Below are 22,275 nucleotides of genomic sequence, written 5' to 3' on the forward strand. Positions count from 1 at the left end.
AACTGGTTTGGATTCCTTTGCATCATCATCTCCTCTGTTGGTTTACTACATGCTTTTCTTTTTTATCCCCTGTGTATTACACGTACATAATAACACTGTGCTTCCCACGTTCAGCAGCCAGGAGGACCACGGACCAAGAGTGGACGAAGGAGGAGGATGATATGGCTAAAGGCTATCATCATTCCCATAAAAAACATCCTTTTAAGACACAATCAAGCCGAGACAGATCTCACTCACTCACACTCACAAATAGTTTAATCTTCAACTGGGTTTGATATCTGGTACGTAATAACATCAAAAAATAATGCACTCTCTCAGCTCGCTATTGACCTGAATCTTGTCAAACATTCGTCATACATATGCTTAATTATGACACACGATGCACTATTTTTGCGCATTCTCGGACTATTTATATATTCATTTAGTATTAAAAAACGAACTCGTTTGCATGTGCTGAATCATTTTATTTTTGTGAAAGAATCAAGACTGAAAAATTAGTTTGCATGGCTGCTGAAAGTCATGTAGATAGAGGAAAGATTGAATTACGGTTATCTAAAAGGTTGGCATACAGCCGCGGTCAGGGTGAAGAGATTGGAATCTGCAAAGGGGAAAAGTTAACTTTAGTTGTAGTGGGACAAAGTTAACTAACAAGGTTGGATGCAGTAGGCAGTCAGGTAGCCGGCCAAGCACGATGTGCATGCTAGGAGGTAGTTTATATGCAAAAAACGTGTCGTAATTCGTAATAAGGCTGGTATTCTGGCCCGTACAGTGAGCGAGCCGTGCCCCAAACAGCGTGCCATAAAGATAGGAAGTACCAATCTCATCTCTCCTCTCGACCTTTACTTAAGTGAGGAACGTCGTCATCATAATCATCATCTTGGTAAACATCTTGGCATCCACTTTATCAGTTATAAGTATAATGCTGCTGCTCCTCAAGAAGCCAAACCAAAGTCTGGGAACATCGCGATCGGCGTGTTCTCACGCTTACTTTCGCCTCCGGCCTTTGCTTTGTATTGTTTCCATTGTGTTCTAACCACCACCACCACCACCACCACCGCCTTGGCTTATCCCACCACAAACCGTGGGCATACTCTGTTTCGCCTTCTTCTTCTCAGTACAAGAAGATCACCAGAATCGTGCCTTTGTGCATTATAGCTGGTGTGCAGCAGTGGTGTGGGTGATAGCAGTTTGTTAATGTGAATGGTAATGTTGCTTTGGTTTTTTCTCCCCCTCTTTCTCCGACGACCTGTCGTCTTATTACTGCGATTGCTTTGTACTTGTTTGCCTTCTCTGTTTATTGCCACTTGTCCCCATCAAAGTATCGCTCACCACTTGCTCCCTATTCTCCCCTCCGTCTGCACGTACTCGTAATATTTGAGCCGACATACATAATCACCAACACATTATTGTGTATTGTTTAAACTCGATTTTCGATTTATTGGGCGGGCGACCAAACTGAGGTAAAACTAACGGTCGGTCGCTTCCACTACTCTCGTGTTGGCACCTTTGGTCACCACTTATGTGCAGCACGAAGGAAGAATTGTCCTCTTTCTTGCTTTCATTGCTTTCTTAAAATAACCTCATATTGGCATTTCTAAAATCAAAATTCCTTAATTATCCTATTCATTTTCATATACGGTCTGCGACTCATCAAATTTGGTAGTAATTATATGATATCGTTAGTTATGGCGTTATTGGCTATGCTGCTCATTATCACTGCGTTCTATTTAATGGTGGCATTAAGAATGGTAGTATTTAGCAGGGTAGGGCCGGTTCTCTCTAGATTTCTCATATCATCACGAGTGAAATTAAAGATTATTTGATTCAAACACATCGAACCTTTTGGCATGTCAACACAGGTCACCCTATGATCGAAAGCACGGAGAATTGATGAATTGGTTACGCAAAAGATGAACTCGGGCCCAAGTGGCATAGTAGCCCACTCCTGTACATGCTCCGTAGGGGTCACATCAATCTGAGACGCATGAACTCGTCCACGCTCTCAAAACTATCTTATTTCGCAACATGTTTCACAAAATTATGACGCTGCGTAAACACACTCCCTGATTTACTATATTATTATAGCGACATAAATATGCATGTCTATACACCCGATGCTTACTCTGGGTTGACTATGTCCTAATAATACTCAACGGTATTGCATATTGATTTATAGATATATGTAGCTACATAAAGATTATAAATGAACTATGTGAACTTTAATTCACGAAAACCAAAGCTGAATTTCAATTTCTAGGTTCAAGGGCAAGTTAACAAGTGTAAATGGTTTTCAGATGATTGAAAGAGGGAGGAGGAATTAAAGTTTGGCACTGATGCACAAAATGATGCACAAGATCCCTTGAATATAAATCTTTAATGATTTATGCATTATCATAAAATTTAGTTAGTTAATCTCGCATGTGCACCGACTCAAGTATTGATAATTAAATGCAATGGTCAACATATTTTTTCTATCAGATTTAACCGTCATGCGACGAAGGCGTATGTATGCATGCTTAGCTAATACGTATAAAGTCAATGGAGGAAATACATAAAATTCGATTAACTATAATTACGACTCCCTATTAAAACGCATCAATGATCCACTTCATTTATAATTTAAATAGAATAGAGGTCGACAAGATCAAGGATTGCTGCCTTAAATATTTACTTATCAGCAAAAATTAAACATTTTGGGGATTTATATTAATCTATATTATAAGCTGGAAATGTCTTTCTGCAACGGAAGTGAAAGTAATTTTCCGTGACGGAAGTGAAAGTGGAGAAAGTTAAGTTTCGAATGGCGCGAAATTTCAAAATAAACTAAATTTAAAAAAAATAAATGTCTGATGGTAGTTATCTTGGGAGTGGTTGTCTAACGGTTGTGGGGTAGCTGTTTGATGGCGGATATCTGGAAGTGTTTATCTTGGGTGGTAATCAGGGTGTTGTTATCTGATGGTGGATATCTGAGGGCGGGTATATTATTATCGATATTCTCGCCATTCTTAATATTCTTGATATTCCTGATATTCCTGATATTCTTGATATTCCTGATATTCCTGATATTCTTGATATTCCTGATATTCTCGATATTTTTGACATTCTCAATCTATTCTCGCGAGAATATTGACAATATCGAGAATATTGAGATTATCGAGAATATCAGGAATATCAAGAACATCGAGAATATCAAGAATATTGAAAATATTTTCGATATTCTCAATATTCCCCATATTCTCAATCTTCTTGATTTTCTCGATGTTCTCAATCTTCTTGATATTCTCAGTCATCTTAGTATTCTTAATATTCTAAATATTCTAAAGATTCTTGATATTCGTGATATTCCTGATATTCTTGGTATTCTCGATATTTTTGGCATTCTTAATCTATTCTGGCGAGAATATTGACAATATTGAGAATATCAAGAATATCAGGAATATCAAGAATATTTAGAATATCAGGAATATCAAGAATATTAAGAATATCAAGAATAATAAGAATATTAAGAATATCAAGAATAATAAGAATATTAAGAATACTGAGATCACTGAGAATATCAAGAATACTAAGATGACTGAGAATATCATCAATATGAAGAAGATTGAGAACATCGAGAAAATCAAGAAGATTGAGAATATGGAGAATATCTATGTTATAAGCTGGAAATGTTTGTGTGCAACGGAAGTGAAAGTAAAGAAAGTCAAGTTTCAAATGGCCCGAAAATTCAAAATCTTAATTAATTAATAAATTTGAGGTGTAGTTATCTGGCCGTTGCTGCCTGATGATGGTTATCATAGAGTGGCGGCCTGATGGTGGCTATCGGGGTTTTGGGAATATCTGGATTGGCTGTCTGATCGTGGTCATCTGGGGTCTCGATATCTCCAACATTCTCGATATTCTTAATATTCTCGATATTCTTGATATTCCTGATATTCTTGATATTTTTGATATTCTTGATATTCCTGATATTCCATTCCTGATATTCATCGAGAATATTTTGAATATTGAGAATGTGGAGAATAAAGTCGGCGTGTCATAAAGTTCTTTATGCTGGTGTACATCACGGCTTGGTAATTTTACTAGGCGCGTTTTCTGGTGCGTTTACTAGGCTATGCGTTACTGGTATATGCGTTTACTTGGCTGTTTACGGGGCTGGTAGGACAGTATAAGAGTTTGTTTGAACGATTACCACCACCAATCACCACAATCATGATGATGCGTGATGCGTGTGCTATGATAATTACGTACATTATCTTAATTTAATTTACTTCCGTTGCGGACAGACATTCACGGTGTGAAATTTATCGCCCGGCGGGAGACGGGTTTATACGCTAGTCTCTAATAATACAAATACAGTAATTGATGGGTTTGCAGAGATTATAGATAGATAATGTTATTACAGAGCGTAAAACAAGTCATAGGACCTCAAGTACATAAATTGTCAACAGACCAATATTAAATTCACTTATCAGCTCCTACATAAATAGATGAACGATATAGTTGATGATAAGTACGATGATCTCATTTTAATATTTCCGATCAACAAATCGAAATCCGTGGGAGACCAAATAAGTCATGATGAAGATGAAATAAGTTCGATCTCACTAACTTTTCCTGCTGCTGACTTGTTCGTGATTTCGTGAGTTTGACCGTAGGCTTCAATAATAACTCTACCGCAAGTTTAAACAGAAGCGTCAGTTTTATCTAAAAAATTATAAATGCACGATTAGCTCAACATTTTCTCTTGGATTGCATCAAGTCCCACTCATCTTTCCGACCGTGTGTATGCATCCTTTTATGGACACTGCTCAACATAAACATGCACTATACAAAAATTACAAGCATTCTCAGCAGTTGCATGAGCATAAAATAGCCTCATAGCATAGCTCTTGATGACTTTAGAGGTAAGTTTCTCGTTTAAACGGCATAAAGGTAAGTACATAGATACACTTGATGCAGCCTTCAAGGCAAATTTGAAATTATCATTTAAATGCACTTTTCAGTTCTAATCCCCATCATTTACTTGTTCACGTCGGCATTTGCCATCGTCGTCGTATTGGTAAAACAAAGTCAGAAGCTGAAGCACTTTGAAAGTTTAACCACAAACTGCTACTCTTCAAATTAATGGAAATGTTATTCTGACTCCTCCAGGCACCAGTCTCTCCTGGATGCTAATTTACAGTAGCTTGCATTCATCATTTGTTCTCCGTCGCCAACACTCCTCCTAATTACTTAACCCCCGTCTGACAGACCACAACAGACAGTAAAAAAAATTAGTATCGCCGTTCTTTCAGCGTCATACTTGGATATTTGCATCTGCTAATGTTCACTATTTGATTTTGAAATTTCTTTCAATATACAAAGTAAATATTTAATCTCAGTTCGCACAAGGTTTCTACATGTTACATGCTCTTACTTAATGATGAGGGAACATTCAGAACAAATGCATATCTACATACAATGCATGCATAAAAATACATGCGTATGCAAGGCTCCCGTGTTTATCATGATAATTCAAATGTCTGAGGTTAACTCTTATAATCAACGAAACAGGAAATTAAAGGGATTGTTTAATCGTTGGGCACGTAAGACGAATGGCTATAAATTACCATAAATAAATTGTTTTGGATTCGACAGCAGAAGATCTTGATCTGACTGGGTCATCCAACAGTTTGTTAGACAACCAACTTCTGTTTGACAGCAATCTTTGATTTGTGTCTATTTATTTCGTCAGCCTATTTCATCTCATTGTATTCTAAATAAATGCATATAATTTACTGACAATAATTTACTATGAGTACCAGATAGCTTCAAAATATAAGTGATTGGGAAATTAAGACACTGCAAAACCAGTGAGTTGATTTGAAAATCATTTCTGGGACTCATTATCTGTTGAATGAATGATTTGACGTGTGATAATTTAAACTTAAAATTGCAACTGGTTAGCGGTGGATCAGATTATTGAAAATATACAATGTACATTTTCTCGACTTAATGGAATCTTAAATAAACTTGTGATAATAATGTGAGCCAATTAATCAGACGCAATAATATCTTAATGTTAATCAGTAAAAGTCAAGACCTGTTAAAAGGACTTTGATGTCTGGTGTTATTTTTTTGGGAGCAAGTGCAGCATTTACAATCAGAATCTTTTAGTTTTGTAGTCTGTGCAGTCGATCGAATTCAAAAGTAATTATTCCAATTACTTAATCAATTTAGCGAATTCCAACGCATCTTAATAAGTGAATTGCATCTGATCGCATTCCAATGTGATGGTCGAGTACGAGTTCAACTGTTCACTAACCAAACGACAGCAGCCTTCATTGACTGACCACAGTTGTCAATTTTACTTGAAGAATTTCATACCATGTTAAAAGGACTGTCCTCGCGCCTGTCCCGTTGGTGTCTGTAAATTGCTTTGTTGAAATTAGAAATTTGTGTCCTCCTGCATGGTTTGGTGAGCATTAACTCGGTTGGTGTGCCTTGGATTGGATGGTGGTATGCAAGTAATTAAGTAGTACCGACGGAGATACATACCACATATCATTAGTGGTCACAACTGGCAGATCTCAAACAGGACACTGAGTGACAGCCGAAAGGACGACACACGATTGGCTTACTGGCTTGTCATTGTCAACCCATTTAACTTTCAACCCCAAAATATTGAATTCCTATTCTTATTATAGTTATTATTATCTCGCACTTTGGGAAATTTCCTATGTATTTATTTTCTGTCAATTTTGGATATTTTATCGCCAAGAGCTTATTTAGTTTTCCTATATTTATCCTTCAAACCCGACATTCATTTTGTACTTACAGAGATATATACATAGAAAACGTGATCCTATAAATACATTTAGGAATTCTTAATAGGTCATATTTATGTCGAACAACGCATGCAATGACTTTGATGCAACTTTGATCTTTCAGCAGAGTGGTGTCCGCCAGTTACAAGAACGGGCGAACATTTACTTTCTAATAATATTATAGTAAACAAAGTGGTCATGATTTTCATGGACATATTTGTGTTCATGTTTATGTCAATTTGCTCCTTTCAAAAGACAGCGTGTAATCTCGCTTTGTTTCGGTCAGTCACAGATTTGTGGTATCAGAAATAAATATAACTGAAAATAGAAATTCACGAAGGACTAGTTCTTTTAACAATTATGAAAATTTATACGCTGGATATTGCATGGCCAATAATACATTCATTATAATTATCCAGGTAATTCAGCACATAGTTCACCGGAAACAATTTTTATTAAAGACTTGGCATTTTTTAAATGCACATGTACACACAAGGGCATATAGTATACTAAAAATCTACAGGAGAATCTTTTAGAGGGTCTAATGAATGACATTTCATTAAATATATAGAATCTAGGTATTAAAATTCCCGATTACCGATTCGGTATTATGCATCAAATTTTAACTAACTGACTTATATAATTCCTAGAATTTGTATGTTTACTACCATAAAAAGTTTTAAAAAATGACAGAAAAACCGGAATAATTGCATTTGCATATCAAGTTGTACCACACACAATCACAATCAAGGCCTAATCATCAGACTCAATCCTCTACAATTGATGAAACGGGACTGTTAAGTAATTATGGACTCTGGATAATGAATAAATATCTTAAGGGTTATCTTGTGATGAAGTCAACCCTACTTTGGAAATTTCAGGGTAAACATTTTTCTAAATTAAAAAATTGCATCCAACGTGTAACTGAAACGTCCAATAATAACAATTACTTTTGCCCATATGTTTATATCTATCTTTGCACATATCGTGTGTGCAAACATGACCCACACAAAAAATATTATAAACTTGCAATCATAGTAAAGATTTGCAACAACAATTGCTATCAATGCACTTTTGATGTTTGTGCAATCTGTTGCTCGAACCGAAACTGGAATTTTCAATCAACACCGATAGAGATTTTGCAAACCGTGGGAAAGCGACAACGTTTCACGTCTCAAATTAATCTTGTGCAAAAAAAGTTGTAGGCATATATTTTGCATGATACTTATTTACTACCACAATCTCACACACTCGTGTACTAACCACAACTAACTGGTCATGCTCGGCTGTTGCTACTGCCAAATTTTACCGACCCAATATTGCGCTTGTTATAAAGCCTGTATTGCTCAAAGTCGTTGTCTTCTTTGGGTGAAGTTTAAGTTTATGGGATGATATCTGCAACGCATCTTTAGTAATTTCTGAATGGTAGTCAACTAACTGTGGGTGATAAATGGACTGTCATCACTAATTATTGCCTGAAGAGCTAAAGTTCTGACCATTCTCAGTTTGACACCTTTTCTTCACCGAAGGTTTGCTCAGCCAGCAAGAGTTCACGCGGTGCTTATTACAATGTTTTCCTTCACGACACACAGTTCACCGGTAGCAGAAGCTACGATGATTTCCTTGGAATTGCAGCTTTTACAATTTCAAAAGCACCAAGTTCAAGTAAATTATAACCTCTTTGTCAAAGACTAAAAGGCACGCTTGTCAGTTTGTCAACTACTCAAGTGTCCAGCAACCGCGTTTTCTCAATATCGTTCATAACTATGTATAGTCAACTCATTATGAAATGAAGTACTATTGTTGGTAACTAAATTTTTGTGAGCAACGTTTATCTAAAGACTTATAAATACTTGAGACACGGATTTTGAGAAAATGCATATCTACATAATTTCATACAACCTATTTTCGAATCTTAGTTTACTAAAATCTGAATTTATCATCTAAAATCAAGAGTTTGAAAGCAATTAACGACTCTATGCAAAAGAAGTATATTTATAGATAGGGAGAGATTTTAAAACCGTGAGTAACTCATTTTGCCCCAATAAATCATGCCTTGTTGTACAGTAGTTAATATTTCGGTTCTACATATCAGATCTGGTGGTTTGAAAGTTGTTTACTGCCAACATTAAAGACATACATTGTGTAAATATGCCAGATATAATTATATTTCGTATTAAGACGTTGAAACCACTTAATTACTTGATGCATTTTTCCCCCACCCAAGTTTTCAACGCTTTGGTCATGTAGATGGTCGCATCGCGTTCCACTTTAAAGATAAGCCAACCACATGGCCGTGTTCGTAATATCGCCCTTAAAAAAGGTAGCCTTTTTTACAATTCAGTGTTCAAGCATGCATAAATTACATTACTGCTGAGTAAGACTCCATATTATTCAAAGGCTCAGCAGCCTCTTAATTGGGGTACTAGGCGTGCTTGCTGTGGTTTTTCTCATCTTCTCGCCCACCCCAACACCGTAGTTTAGTCTTGATAACTTTATTTAGCTCCACGCAACCACTGCTCTTCTGACGCATCACCACAACCGTGAAATCGACAGAAGCAGTCAAGTGATGTGAATAACATTTAATGAATACGCATTTCCAAACATGCAAATGCGTTCGAAGTAAACCTTAAATTAATATTCTTCACCGTGAGAAGAGCAACATATACATAATTACTTTCCACATGTGAGCATGCATGAAATAAACATTGTGAAAGAAATCGATTCGTCTCAGAGGCGGTCGATCGACTGGGAACAGCTTTTCATCCCTCTCATGACACGAAAAGAAAAATCGAGGCAAAACGCAGATTGATTGACCTTTGACTCAATTGAAGGTATCATCGAGATGCGTTTATCAGCGGCAGCACAGCTGGAGGCAGCTTTCTTTAAAGTAATTATTAATAGAGATGAGGACTTCTTAACTGACCGAAACTTGTACTGTAGTTTCCATGTATAAAAATTGGGGGCACTTTGAACAGTAATGAATTGAATTGCAACTGATTTAGGAAATTATAGGTTGTCGCAAGAATGATTGGTGTCCTTCTCTTTTGAGCAGTGAAAACTTAAAAAAAATTCTTGTATGGCTACTTAATCGTAAGATTTTTATGCTGCAATAAATCAATCTATGTATAAACCAACTAATTGAGAAGATTTTTTATTATTTTTTCAATTGAGGATTACTAACTAATTAAGTATCTCATATGAAGCTTAAATTATGCGATATTTTAAAATTGGTAACGACTGTTGTCGGTTAGAATCGCCAGAGCGAGACAGCCAAGAGGAGAGAAAACGAAATTGAGGCATGTGAAGAGTCGAGTTCACATATTTTGGCCACAACTAATAGCTAAACGTTCCACTTGGGGAGCGTCTCCTCCTTGTAAAATTTTTTCTTAATTTGTTCCATAAAAATTCATGCCATGCTTGCCACGCATTTATAATCTGGAGCTGGAAGTTAGTTGCAAAGTTAAGCCATGCTACTTGTGTAAATAAAAGTCAAACGTGGACAATGACGACATGCTTGGTGGTCACAAAGGGTACGTGAACCTGTAGTTTTGTGTGAAGTTTGAAATTGGTCACTCATCCAGGACAAACATTGGCTGGAGAAGCTTCTTGCACTTTGTAGCTAATGATTACTACTGCAACGGACATTGCAGTCAGTATGACAGTCAACGTATAAATAAAATAAAATAGAGTAGAATACATAGCGTCTTTTTTAGAGATTTATTTGCAGAATATATAACCTATTTTTTATATGAAAAAGTTCATTTGATTTTGATAATATGCTCTAAATAAATTTACATGCAAGCATCCTAATCTACGTAATGAGTTCTTTCTTGATCGAGAGATTTACATATTTAGCTGCGTTGTCGGATTATCTGAAATAATTACATAACGCATTTGTCTCGTTACTCGAAACGTATTTTGCTTCATAATGATCGTCTGACCAGCATACGATTCTTCTAAATATTTAAGAAAATGTCGTAGTTGTTATAACATAACATGAGTAGAAAATTTGACGATCTTGTCAAATTGTTGAACACCCAAGTTGTAAAAGTTTTGTGCTGGAACTGAACACTCGGAGAACACCCAGCATTGATTGACCTTACAAATTGAAGGCGGTGGCCGAATAAATCAAGAGTGTTCATATAGTTGTCAACCATTCATAAATAAATGCTTGGCTACACCCTCGTGATAAAGTGATCTGTATCGCCAACTTACTTTTTCTTCGATTCAGATATTAATAAAAACATGTCCACGTAGGCTTCCAACTACCCCAAAAAATGGGAGCATTGACATCAAGTCAAATTTTCAATAGCGTCATTTATATAACTGTCAGCAGGACTCGTGCACGCAGCAGTTAATGCTTTAGATATCGCATTGAATGTACATACAGCAGTCTTGAGTTACCGATACTCCTGTTCATTTATTTATTTACGCCATAGATTGTTATGTTTTTCCAAGTGGGATGCAAACTAATTACTCACAAATTTATAAAACTGGACCCTTGGTTTTCAAAATGTTTTCAGTTTTTGCGTGACAACTGCTTGTGGTGCTGACGGTTGGTTTTATTATTCTTCATGTAAACCAGTTCGGAAACCAGTGGTCATCACATTACAGCCAAATTACTTCTAATCATACGGTGATGGCAGGGATCAGAAATGTTCATATCAATCAAATAATTTGGATGCAAACGGTATAACTGAAGCAGTAAATTGGCGGCATGTACATATTAAACCACAAGTTCAACTTTATCGTCGCCGAAAGATTGCTACCAGGTTTTCTTGAGAGATTCAGTAGCTATCTTATTATTAAAGGTTAGCTTGCGGTCTTTTTACACTTAAGCTCAGCTCTGCATCCAACAACACTAGTAATTTGAACAAATTACCTACAACGGGTTACAACGAGGATGGCACGTCAAGTAAAAAAAAATCAAAATCAATGTTTATGTATGTATTTCATTCAACAAGAGTACTTGATTGCCAAATTGCTGCTGTGGAAAAGGTCTACAAAAATTTATTTTGCTTCATTCAACCAGAAAGCAAGTAGACATGGACTATGAAATTGAGAGAGCTGAGCCAATGCACAATCTTTATTCTCAACAGATCCACCCCTGCCATTGTTTTAGAAAAAGATTCTTCGAATGAACGCCTATTGAATGCTGAATAGGCAGCCAATAAGTAGGCAAACTTGAAAGAGCACACATCAAATGAGCCTCGTTGGATAAGGCAGACTTAACAATGCTCAGCAACAACATGTTTACAATCTCTTTAGATTGACTAAAAAGCTTCATCTCGAAAAGACTAAAGGCGAGAGAGAGAGACAAGTATGGTCACAGAGGAAAGTTGGACGAGGTATATGGCAGGATTGCATTATTGCTGACTATTGTAGCAGAGACACAAGAATACATAAGAAGAAGAAGAAGAGTGAGGAGCAGCAATAAATAAGTTGCTCAATCATTTTTCTTCAACAAACTATTCTTCCTAGCTTTGTGTAAACCAAAGATTTGCTTCGCACACAACAACCACACAAGTCATTTGGTTGTTACTTATCTTATTCCAATTGTGGTAATGAGCCTGTTTTTGCCCATCTTCTTTACAACCAGGCTACACAGAAGCACCTCATGAACAATAAATAATTTTTCTTGCAACGGCCTTTTCCCATTTCTTTTCGCAGTTTAGAATCCATTACTTAAACATATATTATTTATGAAGGACCTGCAAAGGCAAAAACCAACTTGAGCTTTGTCCATTTCACTAACAAAAACGCGCATTTATGAATAGTTAATTGGGTGTAAAAGTGCAAAAGAGTTTTCTGCCCTGTCGTTTGCTTTGGGATTTGATTATATAACACATAGATTTTAAACTATGGTTTTAATTAAGCTCTGACTCTACCTAGCTGAAAAAGATATGACAGAGCGGGTGTGAGTTTGCTATATTGTAAAGTACTTAATTTTTATAAAATTTTATTGAATGGTACACGGTGGCGGTGATGGAAAGATCTTGACCTCCCAACCCTAGCGACAAGTTCATTGATCACCGCAAGATAAGCTACAATATAAGATACAGATGACGGAGTTAAAAATACACAGAGAAAAGATTAAATGAATACATAGTTGGATATGTGAATATGTAGAAATGACGCAAAGATGAGTGTCAATCGTGCTCTTGTTGTTCCAATAATACGTACATAAACAACAACAACAATAATCTAATGGGAACCCCGATTCTATAAGTACTAATCAATAACATTATTTACTGCGTCATATTTATAATGCGTTTTCTTACTCTGAATTGTTTCAGGGACCACCCGTTTAGGTTGGTTGGTACTCATGTGATATGTGAGCCGACATAAAATCTGGCTTTATCTCCTGTCTTGTAAAATTCTATTAAGACAGTTAAAGGTTAGTTTTTAGTCAGGTTTTCATCTTCTCCTCTCATGATTCGTATGCAATTCATGAATTGCATCTGACTTGAATTCTGTAGTTTTACCATGAACCGTGTGCTGGCAGAGTATATGTCTTATGGCCACTGAATCTTATGCAAAATTTCTCTTCGCTCGTGCAATCTCTCTCTTTCTCGTATCATTGTTGGACCGTGGGAATGGAACGCGTCGAGACTTGCAGCTTGTAAACGTATGACTGACTGACTACTGCAATACTTATTATTGCCAGAGTTGAATTGATGCCGTGGATTTGGCGATATGAGTACGCTTTGAAGACGTTTAAAAAGAATCACTGTTTAACAACTACGTTGGCCTCAGGAGGTGATCTGCCCAACTGATTGGACTCACAATTAAATATTATGATGGATACACCATCATCCGATGCTACTGCATACATAAGTACGTGAATTCGTGTGCTTGTTGCCTCCGTTAAGCCCCCGGCCTAGTTTTTCAGTGATCTTTTATATAGCCGACTTTAAATGCAAAGCCGATAATCTAGGAATAAATTGTTTATTGAAAGCCATAGAGAACTGTTGTAGTAAATTATCCACGGGCTGAATCCATTTTCAAATGCAATAATTCTAATGATCAGACATATTTGACAGGTAACATGCATGTGTGCTTTCCCCTCATGAAGCATTCTTGTGATGCAGGTACTGATAACAGCCGTGATTGACGAGTTCATCATTTGAGGTGTCAGAGAAAGAATTATTATACTCTAATAACGCATATGCTTTATTTTTCTAAGGTGAGGTAAAAAACTATGGTTACATTTACACCTTAGTATGCATTCACCCCCCCCTTCTAAAACCTTGACCGCCTCCTACAGCCAAGGGGGTGCGTTTTAGAGAAAAAAATAAAGAGAGCAAAAAATCAATTACGGACATAATCTAGTGCTATTGAAAGGGATTTTTCGATATGAGGTCCTAGAAAAAAGTTTTGATGGTGGTGAATGGTTGCGTTTCGCAATTTAAGTACCAAGGAGACTACCTACATAGCTGGGTATCTAAATTTATGAAAGATCGCCCCCACTTTACTATAAGGGGAAACAAGAATTGGGTCGATTGGTTGAGAAACCAGCGACTTTTCCCTATAACGAAAATTTCCGAGTGGTTGCTATATAGTAACTATATAGTTACACGCTCGCCATGGAGTAATTTATACTCTTAGCCCGTGCCCGGACTTATGGGACCGTCATGTCCGTCCGTTAACACGACAATTTTACCATATGCATATCGGACAAAGCTAGGAAACGAGTTCGATGGTGGGAGAAATCGGTCAAATGGTTGACCCGTGGGGGTTATGTAAGTGAATGGGGTGCTATGCACCAGATTTAAAATTATTATACAAAGCTGAAATTTGGTACATAGGTTGATAATGGTTTCTAATGAAATAATATGAAGTAAAATTGTAAAATTTTCATCTTGACGGACCATAGGGGATGACCCATACCGATTTTTGAAACTCATCCAATCGAATTGTAATTTGGTACAGCGTTTTCTAGTCGCACCTAATGGAAGAATATGAACTGAAATTGGGAAAATTTTTGTGTGGAGGGACCCTTTGAAGTCACCCATACCTTTTAGAAATTGTCACAAATGGTTTTCTAAGTCGAAGAGCAAATTTGAGTCGGTTAGGAATATCGGAACTGACACCTATCAACTGGCACTTTTAAAAAATTGGCCACGATATGCGCAAGACTAACAGTGTAAATGTTTCGTTGCAAATAGCGTGTAATAGTGGTTACATTCTATATTTGCTTTTAAAATTCAAACCTAAAAAAGAATTAAATAAAATATAGCTTCAAAAAGTAAAAATTCTAAGGTGAGGGAGTGCACTAAAAAGTATTAAACAAGCTCCCTCCGCCACCCAGATAATTTTACTTCGCCTGGGCTGTCCACTGCATGCGACAATAATGTTTCGGCGTAAGAATTAATTTCTTGATCCAAAGTTAACTTTTGAATTGGTTAATATCCAGATCAACATTGCTGGGTGGTATGGGTATCATTATTATTATTAGCAATTATGATAATTTGGTACTAATTAACCTATGGTTCATCCGTCCCTAAATATTTATTAATTATTTGTATAACTAGCTCGACATCGTGCTCGTTGTACTGATAAACCAATATTTTAAACTATATTATAAACTATATTATATTAAACGATATTATATAGTATACAATGCAAGACCACCATTGTTTTTAGATTTGTTAGGTGACTCTATGAGCGACTTTTTTATGACCTGCATATTTTTATTTACAACAGATATTTTGCATGCGACAGACAGTCCAGGCGAAGTAAAATTATCTGGGTGGCGGAGGGAGCTTGTTTAATACTTTTTATAGCACTCCCTCACCTTAGAATTTTTACTTTTTGAAGCTATATTTTATCTTATTGTATTCCACACCGTGTTAAAAAATATTTGCATTGAATAAAACTGTTTCTATGTCGGAAATGTATCAACATATATGTAAAGAATTCAATGTGTGCAGGAAATTCAATAGTTTCAATTCTGCAACCTAAATACATATTCACATTTAAGGAATAAAATACCCAAATTTGGAAAAGGAAAGTAATGAAGAACTCAAAAACATCAAAAGGGAAAAGTTCCCCAAAGTCATTTAAATACGTTCTTGACAAGGATTGGATTTTGACCAAAGTATCGCACGTGAATCAAGCAATGAGTGATTTTCAAGCAGTGGTGCACGACGAGCATGTCAAGGCATGTCACTTTCTCCGCATTTTACGACTAGGACATGGAATCGTAGATAAAGTATAAACAGTAATTTTAAGTTTTTTGGAATATTTAACCTAAACTGCTTTGCTATTTTCAGAAATGTGTTGGAAAGTTAATTTTGACTCACACCGTATCCGGAAATTACTTGGAACGCTTGAGCAAGAAATATGGAGAAGAATACTATTTAATTCGAGAAGATGACATTTTAGCCTTTGTTGATTTGTAAGATCTATGTCACTGTCTGCAAACCCCTGTCACGATAATTATAAACCAAAATAAGGCTTGATACAAAAATACAATTGAATAATAATTTACACTTCATACGCTACATATAAAATCGTCATTAGTCAATACACATTAGAATAATATATGCATAATCATCATCATCATCATGATAGGAAGGCAGTAGAAAAAATCAATCAATTCTTCTCAATCAATGAAGCATCTCATTGTTCCAACCTGTTCCTCCTCCGCATCGCAAGGCACCCGAAACGTGATTAATAATAAAGAGGATGAGACGACTCGGTAGTTTGATAAGTAGTGGGCATTACTTACACTGTGGTATGTGATTGAAATGCGTTGATTAAAGTAACATGCGGGAGACGCTGAGTGATTTCCCACGGTGTGGTGGTGTTGATATGGTGGTGGTGGTGCTGCAGTGTAGCTCGGTAGCTGGATGGGCGAATCATTCAAACCCAAAGGCTAAATTAATCCCCCACTTTATTTCCATAAGTCGATTTACCACCAGGCAATTGAAAATGAAATTTTACTCCCAACTACGTACCACCACCACCATTATGGTAATGATGCCCAGGCTGAAGAAGAAGAAAAAAGTTTACAATAATCGTGTTCAAGAGTGCTTCTCATTCCGCTCCTCCATTTATCTGCAATACCATCTTGGTCGGCAAAAAAGCAGTTGATGGAGATGAATCGTCTCTGCTTCCATCCAACTCCTTCATCTTCTCATCATTTCCCAGTCTCCAATGATTAAGTTGCATCTCAAAACTTGGTCCTACATGCATACGTACCTAGGTAAGTAATTGAACATGGAAATGAAAAATAACTTTGATTCCAATAAGCAATTTATAATTGAACTGAAACGCAGAAATTTGAATCTACAAGTTTAAAATTGCCCTTAATTATTGAATACGGAGATTATAATTTCTTGATTCAACAGCAATACATAATTTGTGTTTTTTCTAATACTCCTCTAAGGAAGATTGGGTTTTCTAATTAAGCATTTTTGCATTAGCATCAGAGTCGTAAACAAACGTTAAGTTCAGCTCAATTACAAAGATGCAGGCATATTTACAAAATCCCATTGAAGGTCAAAGGTACTGAAAAGGCCCACACGGTTCATAATGCATACTTATGAACTCGAAAGAATAGTGTAAAAATAGAGAAATAGAAGACACATATGTGGGTACCTGCCAGTACCTGGAAGACTTGAGCAGCATTGTTTCTGATTATTCAGTACCCTGACATAATAGTATCTCGTACATGATAGGATTGTGTTCCGGGTCGCTGCACGGTGAGTGAAAGCGTGTGTGTGTGGTGATCTGAGAGATGACTAATGGCGAAACAACGCCACACACAATCAGAGAGGCTGGCTGGCTACCGAACTACCGACTTGAGGAACATTGAAGAACATGCAAGTGTGCAGCAGGTGGTGGTGATGGTGAAGCTCAGAGGCAACGAGCGTGGGAACGAAAAAGTGATTCCCACGCATTCCTTTACGTCTGCTGCCGGTCTTGCAGCCAGCCAGCTCTTTTCTTCAGCTTCTTTTCAATCCCACCTTTCATCTCGAGTTACAATAGGTCAAAGCGCAGGAATGGTAGGGACCAGTCGTCGTAGTCGTAGTACTACGACTTTTACTACAAATTTTACTACTCCACACTTCTCCGATACGCAGACACACCGCCCAGCCACCGTCCGCATGCTACCAATAATCCGACCAGAATGACATTTATTTAATCAGTGTAGAGCTATGGAGAATAAACACGGGCAGTCATGCATAGATGTATCTAAGACCCCTTAATAAGTACACTGCATACATACACATACGTAAACATGTAAACCAACATGCTTTCTCCAAAATGGTTTTAAGTGCATGCAATGTGCGAAGGAATAATGTAGTGTGGGATACACATATACATTTATGTTGGGTTTGGAGGCTTTTAAATGAAAATTCAACAAAATGAAATTAGTTGGAGATCCTAGTTTATTACGAGTGGGAGTGATTGCGTAAACCATTTCTAATTTCTTGTTAACCTACGTTTAACGTTTACACCCACTCGGATGTAAATTTCACTATAGCTTCAGCAGTGATAATGTGATAAATGTAAGACCACCACGTCAACAATGGTAAACTACATAAAAGAGGATGAAACTCCACTGCATCATCAATAACAATAACATTATCGTTTAAATTTAATTTCTGAAAGTCAAACTATGTATATTTGTACGTTCTCAAAACTATATTTCCAACACGCCCTAATAACATGGACTATACAGGAAAAGTAGTCACATTACCCCAACACGCTATCGTACAGAATTAGGCTTACTCAGCTACTAATTTGTAATTTCGTGCATATTAGTGAATAAAACCCACTGTTCTAAACTATGCTCTAAAATATTCCTAAGAAAACAACTGGGACCAAATTACCAGGGTATGAATAATATTTTTGGCTGATGCTAGGTATATACTTGATGTTAAAAGAGCTCATCATAAACCTTATCTAAATGTTTTGAAGGCATGGCTTCGTCTGAATGAATTTGTTTACTCATAGTAAATTTTAATTCATTGATTAATAAATGCTAGCAATTGACGCAGTAGTTGTGTGATGATTCTCTGGGGTCACGTCTGGTTATGCAATCCTAATTCATCCTTTGGTTATCTATTTACTAGTTGTGTCAGACATTGGCTGAATATCGACCAATGATATCAACGCGAGGTTGTTTGCGTTGTGCTATCAATAACGTGCATAAAAATTCATACGCATCTTTGCCTGCCTACGTACTACATACAGGGTAAAGTATTATGTCCCACAGACCTATTCAACAATTATTATATACCTACTTGCTGCCATAATTATTATTGTAATTAAACTAAATATATGGACATGGTTAACCCCTCGAGTCTTTGACTTGAGTTGACTTTTATCCTTGAATTAAACTAAAGTTCTTTGGCACAAAGTTATGCATGTGCGTGTTAATTTTTCTGTGAACTCGGTATCCGTCCGTGTGGTATGAATCTTATGTATTTACGATTAGTCGATGAACAGTATTATTCCACTCATCCTTTCAAAATCGAAACGAATATACATACATACACAGAAATTTGATAAGCCAAGTTCCAAATCAGATTAATAAATCTATGCATATTATTATATAAATATAATAATCTCAAGTATTATTGTCGCCTAAGCAGTTGCGTCGTCGTGGGTCTGCTCTGACCTAAATCATCAATATAATAATTCATAGAGGGTCACGAGAAAATGCCCTCCCTATCATGTCTGTTGTATAACTCTCGCTCTCCCTCCCAAAAACCATGAATTAATTACAGTACTGCTGTCTGAGCTGATAATGTGACATTAAACGTTCAACTCCTTCCAATTCCGAAGAAGTGACTGACAAATTAGTGTTATCTTTGCAAAGCAAGTCAGCCACATGCCAATTCTTTTCGTGGGAGGGTCACTTGTCTCCGTTGCTGACTCTGCAAACAAGTGGCAAGCAAACCTATTCACAATTGTTGTGTATTTCAACCCATGTTGCCTGTATTCAATCCATACATACATTTTAGACTCGCATACGTTTTTACATATGTACAAATGTATTTCTGTCCGAGTCGCAATTACAACTCGTGTGGTTCTCTATATCAACTAAGAAATAGCAGAGTGACCACAAATTTATCATTAACTCTCCCAGCGTGAAGGATGAGTCCAGAAATAAAAGATAAATGAGGATCATACGATGATGGCCAATAATATTTTCCATTACTTCCTTCCAATGTTGCTTAATTATCCGAGTGTGTAGTAGGACAACAAAATGTCCATCATGCCCTTGTGGCGACGGCATTTATAATAAAAATACAATCAAAATTAGCACGTACATATAACAGGCAGGCGGTCGTACCTTAATGAATGGCACACGCACGCAAATTTCCTAGAGTCCTCTCAAACAACTAATTAAGGTTACCCAAATATTGCTGTCTATACATATATGAAATTTCACGGGCGATGCTTTAGGTTGTCAATGATAGTAAAATGTCTAATTGCATAATTCAAGATGATTGTGATACGCTAATTGGAATGAACCCTGGTGATGATACTTTTGTATTTGAATCAGAGAAAGTAGGTTAAAAACAAGCACCTTATATATCAGCTAAATTTGACAAGTGTGACCTAATTCCTAAACAAACAACGTTTCCGAACCAACTTGCAAATTTTTAGGTACATATCCGAAATTTTTTTGATCAAATCATCATTCGCCTATTGACACGCTAGGGAGAACAACACAAACAATCACCAACGAGTGCGTGAATATAGAGAGCTAGCATTATGTCCAAATTCGAAGGGTTCAGTAGTATCCAAAGAAAAATCATAAACACTTTCAGCTATTGTCCAATATCTTTAACAACGGTTGAACATCTTGATAAGGGGGGTCACTTTAGACTCGTCTCAGCGTCTTGGTGGAGGATTATGTTCTACATTGCATTCAATTTAAATACTCTCGTGAAGCTCATTTACCTTGTGCTCTTGGTATTGGGGTGTTTTGGACCAGTCAACTTCCTGGATAAAATATCTGCACTTTTGTGGATTCTAATTTGTCTCGAACTATTGCAAGAGTTAATTTTTTGGGTCAACAAATATCCCATCTTTGAGGTACACATAAATACAGTAACCAGTAACTAAGAATATGCAAATATGTAAATGGTAATAAGTCTAACTTTTTCCAAGGTTCTATCCAATCTATGGAAAGTCGAGAACAAGATATTCATGCGCCTTGGACGGCCTATGATTCTGAAACAAAAGTGCGACAAGATCAACTATTCAACACTTCTCATTCATGGGTACTCATATTAAGCTAAGACCATAAACGTTAAATTCGTCTATTAATTTGAAAATACTGCATTTACACGTTGTTAACATTACAGCGGGATTTTGATAATCGGCTGCGTCTTGTTGGGGGCACAATTCATCTATTCCCCAAAATACTCTGTCTACACCTACGCTGCATTTGAACACGAGAACGATTTTCTCTTGGCGGTCTTTACCTGTCACGAAGTATTCTTTATGTACAATGCTTGGAACGGCTACTTGTCCATTGTTATCTTGAGCTCAGTCAATGCTGTTGAGCTCTCTGGTATTTTGGAGGGAATGACAAGTTATCTGCTATCACAGTCAGTGTCTCTGTCATGTGACATTGAAACAGCATTAACACAAGATCTGAATCAGTGCATTATTGGGGCATCTAATAATAATAACAAGATTGAAGGAAATCGAAAGAACATCACTGACCTTGGAGCAGTTTGCACTAACTCGTCGTACTATAATGTTTACGATGTTATCGCAGACTACAAGAAGCTCATGCTGGCTTCCGACTTGCTAAATTCTTGGTGTTCCTACAGAATTATCGGGATTCATACAATTGGCTATAGCCAGTTCATTACTGACGTATTTATCATGATCCAGCTCGCAAAGCTACCCAATACTGATTGGTCCGCAGTAATGTGGTTCGGTGAAGACGCAATGGTAATTTTTAATTTTTAATATTATTCACCAAAGTATCAAATGAATGCGCTTGGACTTGGATAACTTTTACAGGTTTGCATTTTCATGATCTTTCGAATGTTTTCTCTAATGGCTCGCGTTGCTCCGGCTTCGGAGAACTTCATGAGACAGGCAACCGAATGTTTGAGCGTGGATGCTCTACACCGAAAGCGAAACAAAAAGGTTGCAAAAACCATGCGTCTTGTTGCATTGAAATTGGGACCTTGTCCAGTTAGACCTTCGTCCGTGGGGTCGTCAGTTATGATGCTGATGAACTATTACTTATGCGTGGCATTGTGGAAGTAAAAATAAACTGAATTTACATAGTTTACACAGCAATAAATAAAATAAACCTATAGAGTAGCGTACAAATTGCTTACATATCAACTGTATGTATGTACTGAAGCATTGTGGTTAATTTCTCCATGATTGGATTCATGCACATCCTGTTTAGTTCCGCATATCTATTAGCAAGTTAGGTTCATCGTCTTTGTCAAAGTTTACAGCCAACCAAAGA

The 22,275-nt window shown here is 36.8% G+C and overlaps 1 protein-coding gene and 1 long non-coding RNA gene across 2 annotated transcripts; both read left to right on the forward strand.

Annotated features, from left to right (window-relative positions):
- The first annotated feature begins 15,639 nt into the window (after positions 1-15,639).
- Positions 15,640-16,315, forward strand: LOC118435069. The gene is made up of 2 exons (XR_004834469.1): positions 15,640-16,023; positions 16,085-16,315. It is a non-coding gene; the product is annotated as an uncharacterized LOC118435069 (long non-coding RNA).
- Positions 16,316-19,556: 3,241 nt separating this feature from the next.
- Positions 19,557-22,090, forward strand: LOC118435003. Its single transcript, XM_035849965.1, has 4 exons — positions 19,557-20,870; positions 20,946-21,058; positions 21,143-21,740; positions 21,813-22,090. Exons 1-4 carry the CDS (start codon positions 20,547-20,549, stop codon positions 22,062-22,064), a joined length of 1,287 nt encoding a protein of 428 aa, XP_035705858.1. The 5' UTR covers positions 19,557-20,546; the 3' UTR covers positions 22,065-22,090.
- The last annotated feature ends 185 nt before the right edge of the window (positions 22,091-22,275 follow it).

Source organism: Folsomia candida, unplaced genomic scaffold, assembly GCF_002217175.1.
Source record: "Folsomia candida strain VU population unplaced genomic scaffold, ASM221717v1 Fcan01_Sc003, whole genome shotgun sequence".
NCBI lineage: Eukaryota > Metazoa > Arthropoda > Collembola > Entomobryomorpha > Isotomidae > Folsomia > Folsomia candida.